Source organism: Pinus tabuliformis, chromosome X (assembly GCF_031772625.1).
Source record: "Pinus tabuliformis cultivar Carrire ecotype Pingquan chromosome X, CPIR1, whole genome shotgun sequence".
Lineage (NCBI taxonomy): Eukaryota > Viridiplantae > Streptophyta > Pinopsida > Pinales > Pinaceae > Pinus > Pinus tabuliformis.
The window spans coordinates 287347042-287358358 of record NC_142308.1 but is presented as its reverse complement, the minus strand read 5'-3'; the positions used below and the strand labels follow the sequence as shown (position 1 = coordinate 287358358).

Below are 11317 nucleotides of genomic sequence, written 5' to 3'. Positions count from 1 at the left end.
GAAAGGCTTTGAAGAATCACGGCATTGACTTCTGCTTGCTTTTCTTGAGCCCTTGCAAGTCTTTCCTGTGCCTCAATCAACCTGTTATTATCTGCCTCGCAACTTCTAATTTCCATCAACTGTTCTCTTTGGACTTGGGTCCAACCCGCAAGAGCTTGAGCATTTGCTGGTTTTGTGTAACCATTTTCCACCAAATCCCACAAATCTTGTGAAAGAAACAATGTCTTCATTTTAATGCTCCAAAAACTATAATTCTTGCCTTTAAAGATTGGTATTTGAGGCTGAGAAATATTAAGACCACTATTGTTATTAGCCATTTGTTTAAACTCTCTAGCACTCCCATCAAACAAGATTTACAAACAATTAAATGTTGCCCACTAATGAAATATGGCTCTGATACCAAAATGTAGAAAATTATGAGACAAACAGAGTTAGAAAAACACAAGCAATACAAACATCGAACCCAAAAACATCAAAGATATCAATGCGTGAGAATCTTTGTTCTCCTTCTTATTCATCTGCATAGAACGATCAAAATATTTATATATAGCCTTAAGATTTTTACAACTATGGAAATTGCCTTCACATTTCTACAAATATGGAAATTGTTACTAACTTTTATTCCAATTAATTCGCTGAAACTAATTTTGACTTCCTTCTGATATTCTGAACCATAATTTATGCTGAGAGAACTCAAAATTTGCTGACACCTGACACTCAATTAAGCATTATCTTCAACAGAAATTGCCAAATGTTTCATGTGAAAATCTCTAAACAAATTTAGATGCCCGTCAAAAAGTTCTTCATACAACTTTTGTTGAAACCATAATATATTGGTTACCTATTTTTTAGCAAGAACCAAATGTGAGGTGAAATTGAAAACCATATCCATATTAGATAGGTAGTAAAATATGACAACGATATTAGTGAGTTTCGACAGAAGATAATATCATCAAATATCAAAATCAAAGAAGGGAAAAGAGTGACAAACAAGACATCGACTACCATAACGTTTTTTTCACGCTAAATGCACTTTCAGGGGAACAATATCCACTCATATCTACCTTCATGCGATGCATGATTTGTGGAATCTAGAACTTGATCTGGCAAAATAAAGTTGCCAATCTAGTTCTGCAAAGCAAGTCAAAAGGAATGATTTTCCTTTTATCTATATTATCACAATAACCAAAACTGAGCTGAAATTGAAAACCATACCTATATTAGATAGGAAGTAAAATAATATGGTGAGGATATTAGTAAGTCTTGACAAAAGATAATATCAGAGGTCAAAATTAAAGTGGGGAAAAGAGGAAGTAAAATAATATGGTAAGGAGATTAGTGAGTCTTGTCAAAAGATAATATCACAGGTCAAAATTAAAGTAGGGAAAAGAGTGACAAACAAAAAATCGATTACAATAGCCGTTCTTTCAGAATGCACGTTTAGGGAACAATATCAATTTGATATGTACCTTTATGTAATGCATGATTTGTGGAATCTAGAACTTGACGTGGCAAAATAAAGTTGCCAATCTGGTTCTGCAAAGCAAGTCAAAAGGGATGATTTTCCTTTTGTTATAAAATAAATTAAAAAGGATGATTTCCCTTGAGCTTCAAAGCAAATTTATTTTCCTCTTTCTATGAGAGTCGTGGGTTAGTTGCAAAGAAGCATGCTTTGTCCTCGTCAATGATTTGATATAATTCAATTTTAAAGCACTCTGTGGAACGATTAAAAGTTGGAATACCCATGCCAAATAGCTGTACCCTTCCTGACTACACTTGAAATGGTTGACAATTATTCAAATTTAGGTGTTATTAGATAAACTTGTATATGCTTTTCCATTGTTTGGTTGCAAAAATGATCATTGAGTGTTGAGAATGTAAAATGACAATCGACTTGTTGGATGTGTCGAGAGAAAGTTTCCGAAAACCAAACAGAAATAACATACGATAGTTCCATTTGGTTGTATAAGCATGGGGTGTTCACTTGGTGAACCTATGACATAACATACGCAATCATGGGATAATTCGAAGTCCCTACTTTTACTAGATGCCCTTTTTATACTCCCCATACCTATTAACTCCCTACCCCCACCAAAACCAATGCCTCTAGTCCCCCAATACCTATAATATATTCACTTTATTTTTTATAATTTAAAAACCTCCTTTAAGAATGAACGTGATAAAATATTAGTTAACAAGGAGAAGTCCCATGTATCTAATGATAAGTTGAAAGCTTACCCTACAAAATCCCAAGTTCAATGCCCTAGTGGGTGTGCTGGGGAATCCAGGTGGTGTAAATCCTGGGCCAGAGATAAAGGTGTCTTCATATGAAGATACTTAAGATGCAAATAATTCCTTCAAAAGGTCAAAAAAAGATAGACAATAGACATGATACTTTTAAAGTCACTCTAATGTATTGTAAAAACTGTTTTACCCAAGGTTAGAATCTTCAAACATCATTCATCAATAAAATAGAGGTGTTTAACACTTTTTTCATCGATCTTGGTTGTTTTATGGTCAGTCGGTTTACGGGAATCAGTATCACAACCTTCCATGCTACTATCAAGCAAATTTACAACGGGAACACTATTTAGACTACCTTGTATCTTTAAGACATCATTCTCTCTTACTTTTTCCGAATGCTCATCTTCTGGATGCACAGGATTTTCTCCATGATGAGGTTGTGAAGATTCCACATTGATAACATAAGAAAACAATGTTGACTCCCATGTCTTCCAGAGACTTGAAGGAACGCAGTCATAATACGAGGAAGAAAAAGTGTTCCCCGGAATTTGCCAGAGTGAGCGAGCCACAACTTCTGCTAGATCTGCCATTACTCTGTCAGCAACCTCATACTCATACACGTCATCATTCAGGATGCCATTGGCATTGGTATATATGACTGCTGAAAGGAAAAAACAACGGCCAGTCTCTATGTCAAATATGTACCTGTCATTCCAAGAATAAATTTTTGAAGCATAATCAGAAAACAAACAAAATTTTGTCACCTTGTGCCAGTTTCCATTAAAAATAAATCGCAAAAAGCAATCTTACGCATTGTCAACAGAAAATCCATAAGCACGTCCAACTTTGTTATATACGCGAAGGGCTCCCTTGGGTCGCACACGTGAGAGGCCTGGCAGAAAAAACTGCAAACAAAGTTGGGACTTCATGTTTACCTTACCAAAATGAGATATCCATTGATTCGTATATTAAGTTTGGCACAAGCATATGGAGGGAAAAACACCTGTGCGTGTCTTTATGTATCTATATACCTATCTATCTAGGTAACAAAGAAATTTGACCTTGCTTTAATTAAAGATATAGTGTATCCTGCTATAGGAAGTACAATTTGAAAGAGCTTTTTTATATTTCCATAAATCCTGTTCAGAAAAACTTAGATTTTGTGAGTTTTCATGATAAGCTCCACGTTTTTACAAGCTTTTGCCTGCATTTTCCAAGTAATTTTCAAATCCTACCTGTAGTCTACAAATTTATAGAAATTTTACCACTCCACTAACATGTTTGACAAACATTTACTATCCGTTTAGATGTACCACTCTGATCCATCTGCAAATAGTTCAGCTGTTCTTTGTAATTCTAGACAATTAAAAAGGATAAGAATACAGAAATTAAATGTAAGCCAGACAATAAGCATAAAGATACTAGCTAGAATGTCAATAGTCACTGGTTACAATACTCCACAGATCCTTCTGTATTTACTCCTATTGAGTGGAAAATTAAGATAATTCATTCAAATAGCAAGTGTATGTACCTATCCATAATATATGTTCCCAAAAACATTGCAATATACCTTGCAGTAGTCATCAGAATATTCACATTCTAGGAATTTTGGATTGCAAGAGTCCTTTGGGTACTGACACATAGCCTCCTTAAGCATTGCTCGAAAGCTTTCTTCAATCTCAATTGGTTTTCCTTGTAGCTTCACAAAACAACTTATTTCTATATGAAGCTGGTAAACATAAGAGTGGGGAAATTTTATATAATCATCCAGTACTCTACATAAAACAGCATATGTTTTGGGTAGAGAAATAATATAATTTTCTACTAGTGTTACAACTCAAAAGTAAAACAATCTTTTGCAGAGTTTGTATCCAACATATCACTAATCACAAAAAGAAAACCAGAAAACCATAAAAAATATACCAAACTCTCACCTCTATATCATATCGAACTAGTTTCACCAATAGGTTCTGCAAGTCGAGCAAGTTCATGCAGTTCTTCTCTGAAAAGTCCATTGATTCTTTGATCTGTATAGTCAATATCTTTATAAGGAAACATGTGTAATTTTCTAAAACATTCTAGGTGTCACCAGAAGCCTCTCAAAAGAACAAGATATGTAAATCTAAGTATTACATCCAAGGACAGGCACAATCACATCATAATTCCTAATCGTCTCATTGCAGCAAAAGTAAGGAAATTCAAGGTCTTCATTCTAACCAGTTTTCCATTTTCAGCTATGTACGCATCACCAACATGCATTCCATGTGAAGCAACAGCATCAGGAATTGGCAGTTTGCTTTTCTTGGGAGGAAGAACTGCTGTAGTTCCATTCAAGTCCAATAAAAGGGGCTCACATGTTCTATTTTGTTCCCCTGACAAGTGTATAGAAAAGCGGTGAAATATTCTTGTGCTTTGCAGCCCTAGACTCCACCTTGAACACAAATGCGGAATGTTGAGAAACCCGTTCAGACGTTACAATTCCAATGTAATTTTACTTTAGTTTAAAGGCCAATCTTGCGTTTTATGAAGACTTACATTGCTTGATTTAGAGACCGGTGCCCCACCAATGCGTATAAACGATCAGAGGCTCTATTGTCAGAAACCTATTTAACAATTTTGGATATGTCAATGAATATATATATATCAAAATAAAAACTTGATGAAGTTTCATTACTTTCACTTAAAGCAAATAAGAAATATGGAAACACCACATGTATGTCTTTTGGCACTATGATTATTCACAGATTGGTGAATGAAGCCTTCAGCTACAGAAAACTACGCAACCATACTGAATCAGTTGCCTTCCTCATCACACGGTAATCACTATAATGAATCTATATCACGTTACTTTACAATTTACTAGGATCCTACTGACACTCGAGCACTCCCCATATAAAAGACTGGCTGCATACAGACATATGTACACACAAAACTATCAAATTCAAGAACCACAGAAATAAATAATATTGTTATGCAAATGCTTCTTTAGCTAGACAACCTTTTACAAGAATGATCTTTTAGTTTTACCTGACTGCTTTTAGGCACATGCTGACCTTTGATTAAGAAAAAATTCTAAATTTTAAGGACAGCTGATAGACTAAATTCCAGTATGTTTATTTTTCCCTCTAGCTTTTGTTGAACATATGAATGCTCAACGCTCTTTGATTGTCTTTAATTGCTAAGAAATGTCTATAGAACCCATTACCGCTCAAACTAGCAGGGGGCATAATAGGGATTCTTGAAGGGCAACTGCTAGATCAAAAGGCAACGATGGAGGCTTAGCCCACTGTCACCTTAGCTAAGACTACCTATGCTTTACGGACTTTCACCAATGGGAGGATACCCGGTATATAGGAGGTCACTTGTGAAGGATGAATCTACCAATGGATATGAAGTGACCCTTATAATCCTTTTCCTAGAAGGGGGTTTTAAGAATAGAGCTTTCTTGCTTATCAAGCAAGGTACAAAGATTTCTAGGAGGAGGTGAGGACTTGAGGGTTAGGTTTAGAGGAATATGCCTTATGAAGGAGTTTCTCAAAAGAGATTTGATTTCCCAAATGGTTCTTGAAGATTTGACTTTTCAAAGGTGTGGGACCACACGGGACCAAGTGGACCCAACCTAGGTTAAAGGGCAAGAATTTAACAACCAATGATGTTCTTAACCTAGACAAGGAGGGGGAAGGATCAAAGCAAGAATTTTCACTTAAAGGTGTCAAATTGATCCTATGAGGTACTAACCTTAGGGATGCCAAGGCAAAGTTTGATCTCGGAGTTAGGGCTTGGGTTATCTCACAGCTCCATCATTGGAATGGTTTCAAAATTGGAGGAGGCCTTGAGGACACACCAACGCAAGAGAGGCTAGGAGATTGAATTTTTTGGAGGGATACTTTGTCAGGAAAATGATGCCCTAGGTGACCCAACTTGGCTAGACCTAGAAGAAGGTGAAAAATAGTTGATTTTTGAGTGACCACCTCTTGGTAGATCAGTGCCTTAGTCTTGGGAGAATGGAGTCTAGGATAGAAATGAATGAGGATCTTGTTTTTTGGTCAAAGAGGCCTTAAAGCTACTTCGCTTGTCTTTTAGGACAAGGGGAAGCAACCTTACAACTTTATCCTTCGACTTGCAAAAGGTGATGGCTTATCAAGATGAATTCGTTGATAGAATTATCCCTAGGAAATTTCATTCAAAATTACATAGCCCATACATTGAGAGATGCTATATAGAGACAAAATTCCACAATTTAAGCAATAAATGCATGCAACAATTAGCCCTAAAAATAGCGAAATCCCCAATCCAATGTATATGATAGCAAAATAAGAATAGAATTAAAAGCATGTACTTACATGTATAAAACATATCCAACCATCAACAATTTGACAATAGAGAAGCTCCAAGATAAGATAAACCAAATCCGAACATCAAAATTCATCCATAAAGCTTCAATTCATCCTCCAAGAAAAAGTGTGAAATTCTCAAGAGAGAAGAGAGATCCAATCCAAAGTGATAATGAGCAAATGAACTCATCTCACTTGTATTTATACACTAATGAGGAGTTTGAATTAGTCTCCTTGGTTTACATAAGCCCTATTACTGCTCAAACTAGCAGAGGTCCTAAAAGGGGATCCTTGAAGGGTTACTACTAGGCTAAGGGCAACAATGGAGTAATAGCCCACTGTCACCTCGGCTAAAGCTCCCTACTCTTTACGAACTTTCACCGATGGGAGGAGACCTGTTATGATAAGGATCACGAATGGATGGACCAATGATAGGGCAAGGGGTGATCCTGGAAGCCTATTCACAAGAGAGGCTCAAATATGTGGCTTGCTTGTCTTGGAAGACAAGATGGAAGGCTCTCTAGGAAGGGCTTGGGGAAAATTTCTAGGGTTAGGTTTTGAGTATGTGTCTTATCAAGGAGATCCCTAAGCCCTAAAATTTTTTGTGGAAACTTGGGTTCCTGGGGATCTTTGAAGAATTAACCTTGATAGTGCATGGGACAACACCAGTGTTGTTAAAAGCGCGATTAAATCGCGCGCTTTTTTCCCTAAGACGATTTAATCGCGCGTTTTATGGGAAAAAAGCGGCTAAATTTTTTTTGCGCGCTTTTTTCCGAAAAAGCGTGGGGTGTCGGGGCAGCGGGTTTTATAATCCGATTTTTGATTTTTTTTTGTTCATTTGGACTGTGGGCGCGCGTAGGAGGAGGAGAACGTCTTGGAGAGAGCAGCTGGAGGGTTTGTGAGCAAATCTAAGTGCTTGTAGGACAAATTCAAGAGGAGACCACCAATTTCTCCATAAAAACGGTATGTAGATTAATTTTTTTTTTGTTTTCCTTGTTTAAAAACATTGTTTTTCATTGTTTTTGGTTGGGAAACTTCATATGGGCACCATTTTCCTTTTGTTTTCATTGTTTTTAAAGAATTTTTTGTATTTTTTCATTGATTTGGGATGGGTAAATTGGTATGACTATGGGAACCAATTTTTTATTTTTTATTTTCATTTTTTTTAAACATTGTTTATGTTTTTTCATTGTTTTTGGCATTTGCCATTTGGTTGGGTAACTTGGGTTTGGAACTTTGGATTCTGGAAATTTGTAACTTGTAATTTTGTAAATGCTAAATTGTAATCCTAAATTCCTATTTCCTAATCCTTATTTTCCCATAGGTTTGCAAATTCAAAAACAAACATGCCAAGGAAATTGGATCCTTTCTGGGAATATGGTGAACCTAAAGCTCCGAATGATAGACAAAACTTGAATTGCAAGTTGTGTGGAAAGGGGATACGCAGGGGGGTGTACAGGTTGAAGTTTCACCTTGCACAAATCCCTGGGCATGATGTGGGGCCCTGTATAAATACAAATCCTGAACTTATCCAAAGAGCCATGAGAGCATTGGGAGAATTAGAGCACACTAGAGAGGCCAAAGAAGAACTCAAAAGGCAACTAAAAAGGTCAGCTGAAGGAAGTGGGCCAAGTGGCACTGGTTCTACTGCAGCATCAGTCAATCCGGTAGCTGCATCATCATTTTTTGTTCCTCAAACCACACCTGGTTCACAACCATCTATCGGTTCAATGCTAAAAAGAACTGAAAAAGAACAAGCTGACAGGTTGATGGCAAAATTTCTCCTCTGGAGTGATATTCCTTTCAGCATTGTAAGGAATAATCCATTTTTCCAACATACTGTTGATGCTATTGCCAGTGTTGGCCCGGGGTACAAAATCCCTTCTTATCATGATTTCAGAGGCCGGATTCTTCAAGATGAAAAGCGTGACTGCACCCAAAGATTGGAGGATTTTAGGGCATCATGGGCACAAACAGGATGCACTGTTATGTCAGATGGTTGGACTGACCAAAAGGGGAGAACCCTTATAAACTTCTTGGTTAGTTGTCCCAAGGGGACTATGTTTATCAAATCTGTTGATGCATCTCATCAAATCAAAGATGCAAGAACTTTATGTGATTTGCTGGATGTGTTTATTTTGGAGGTGGGTGAACAACATGTTGTCCAAGTCATAACGGACAATGCTGCAAATTATGTTGCTGCTGGTAGAATGCTTATGGACAGGCATCCTACTTTATTTTGGACACCTTGTGCTGCCCATTGTATTGATTTGATGTTAGAGGACATAGGGAAAATTCCCTTTGTCAAAGATATTGTTGGCTCATCAAAAAGCATCACAAAATTTATATATAATCATACATCTGTGCTTAGCTTGATGAGAAGATTCACCAACAACAAAGAGTTGGTGCGCCCCGCCATTACACGGTTTGCCACGAGTTTCATATCTCTTCAATCCCTCTTGAATTCTATGTGGGATGTGAAGAGAATGTTTCTTTCAGAGGAGTGGCGTGCTATGTCAATGAGCCACAAACCAGAAGGAGAGGCCGTATGCAGACTAGTTTCATACCAGGAAGACTTCTGGGTGGGAGTGCAGGAGGTGTGCGCCGTTACTGAACCTTTGGTAAAGGTTCTTCGGTTGGTTGATGGTGAGAAGCCCGCAATGGGCTATTTGTATGAAGCCATGGACAGTGCCAAAGAAGCCATTCGGGCCTACTATGATGATAAGGGAGATGATGGGTTTCAGAAATAACTCCTTCTATGGGGAGTGATTGATGAGCGATGGAACAACACACTCCATCGTCCCATTCATGCTGCTGGGATTTTCCTGAACCCTGCATTTTCTTATGCATGTGGGTTTGATTTTGATGCTGAGATCATGGATGGATTCTTATCCTATGTCCAAAAGATGGTGCGATCTCCAGAACAACGTATAGAGATCTCTAAACAAATTGAGACATATAAGATGGCAGGTGGCACATTTGGCTTTGAGATGGCTGTCACTGATAGGACGATTAAAATGCCAGGTATTTTTTAGTTTGTAACTTTGTTTCAAATTTCATTGTCTCTTCAAATTCCATTTTTTTCTTATGTTTATTTAAAATTTTATTTGTAATTTTGTTGTAGATGCATGGTGGAAGATGTATGGTGGCAGAGTACCCCTTTTGCAAAAGCTTGCCGTATGCATCCTCAGCCAAACATGCAGCTCCTCAGGATGTGAGCGCAACTGGAGTGTATTTGAAAAAATACACAACAAGAAGCGCAACAGGTTAACACTTAAACATTTAAAATATTGCAAATTTCCAAATAAATTTTTGAATTCATTAAACAATATTTTTTTTATAATATTAATTATTAATTATTATTTCATGATCTTTGTATAGGTTGGAGTCCCAGCGACTTAATGACATGGTCTATGTCTACTACAATCTTCGATTGTGGGTGAGGCAACTTGAGAGGACACCTGATGTGGATGCCATCTCATTGGATGGGATTGACACCACTGCTGCATGGAGGGTTGAGGCCGAGAGGCCTCTCATGGATTCTGCTGATGATTGGTTAGTGCAGGATGTAGTGGAGGGGGAGGAGGAGCAGGAGGAGGAGGAGGAGGAGGAGCAGGAGCAGGAGGAGGAGGTGACACCGCCTACCCGGGCTACCACTGCCACCAGTAGAGGACGTGGTCTCCGTCTACCTCCTGTAGCTCATACTTCTAGTTCTTCAGCTTCTAGAGCACATCAGACTCCACTGCCATTTCCACCAGCACAGGCACCAGCATCTACATCTAGAGGGAAAGGGAAAGCTGTGACATTTTCTCGCAAGAGGGGCAGAGGAAATCAATAGGATTAGACTTTCATTTTATTGTATATGAGTCTATGACATTATGACATGATGAGATACATTATCATATTTTTTGTTGATATTTTGAGGCTGAGCTGGGACTCAGGAGTCAGGACTTACTATTCAGGACATGATTCAATGTTATGTGTGATTTTAGCGCTAGAAATGATATTAAACATCTTATATATTAGTTTTTTATCATATTTATGTGTCAATGTATTTATTTTATGTTGTAGATGGTTTAGATATTAAAAAAATTGAAAAAAAATGAATATTTTTGTACCAAACGCTTTTTTCCGCTTTTTTCCCGATTTTTCCGATTTTTTCCGCTTCATTCCCGGCGCCGATTTAATCCCGCTCGCGCTTTTCACAACATTGGACCACACGGGACCAAATGGAAGCGAGGTTCGGTAAAGGGGATAGGATATAGCAACCAATGATATGCTTGACCTAATTAGGGAGGGGACAAGGATCAAAGAATAAATTTTCAATGAAAGGCTATGCAAGGATCTCAGTGAGGTTTCTAGCCTAAGGGAAACCAAGGGCAAGAATTGGTCTTTGATCTAGGGCTTGTGATATCTCAAGATCTGACCGTCGAAATCTCATAAAATTTGGAGGGTTTCTTGAGGACACACCATTGCAGTTGTCAACCAAAAATCGAAGTATTTGGATAGCTAGATCGTGAGATAATTGATGCCTTAGGTGACCTAGAGGACTAGACCTAAAAAAGAGGAAAGGGGAGAAGGAAAATAGGTTCAAGGTGATCACCTTTGGGTGGACCAGTGCCTAATCCTTTGGGGAGATTGGAGTCAAGTAGAATTATGACTATGGACCTGTTGTCGCACAAAGTGTCTAGGGACCACAACAACGCTCAGAGTAAGGGCTGTCACTCTTGATCCTTACT

The 11317-nt window shown here is 37.9% G+C and overlaps 2 protein-coding genes across 8 annotated transcripts in view; one reads left to right on the top strand and one right to left on the bottom strand.

Moving 5' to 3' along the window:
* Positions 1-2412: 2412 nt before the first annotated feature.
* LOC149139528 (uncharacterized) overlaps positions 2413-11317 on the bottom strand; it is a 107414-nt gene continuing 98509 nt past the window's right edge. Inside the window, exons 4-9 of one of the 7 annotated variants that reach the window (XM_089447991.1) lie at positions 4780-4847; positions 4462-4675; positions 4179-4271; positions 3815-3943; positions 3055-3149; positions 2413-2949 (exon numbers count right to left, since the gene is read on the bottom strand). In XM_089447991.1, coding sequence (XP_089304117.1) covers positions 2457-2949; positions 3055-3149; positions 3815-3943; positions 4179-4271; positions 4462-4675; positions 4780-4847 — 1092 coding nt within the window. In that variant the 3' untranslated portion in view covers positions 2413-2456. The remainder of the gene's footprint in view (positions 2950-3054; positions 3150-3814; positions 3944-4178; positions 4272-4461; positions 4676-4779; positions 4848-11317) is intronic. The other 6 variants (XM_089447992.1, XM_089447993.1, XM_089447995.1 and 3 more) reach the window with 6 other exon arrangements.
* Positions 9708-10565, top strand: LOC149139529 (uncharacterized). The gene is made up of 2 exons (XM_089453273.1): positions 9708-9844; positions 9960-10565. The coding sequence occupies exons 1-2, from the start codon at positions 9717-9719 to the stop codon at positions 10414-10416; spliced, it is 585 nt and encodes a 194-aa protein (XP_089309399.1). The 5' UTR covers positions 9708-9716; the 3' UTR covers positions 10417-10565.

Bases quoted from the DNA above. Each gene is read 5' to 3' on its own strand.
- LOC149139529 (XM_089453273.1), top strand. From the start codon at position 9,717: ATGTATGGTGGCAGAGTACCCCTTTTGCAAAAGCTTGCCGTATGCATC. The intron at 9,845-9,959 runs GTTAACACTTAA...ATCTTTGTATAG, and splicing joins CACAACAAGAAGCGCAACAG to GTTGGAGTCCCAGCGACTTA.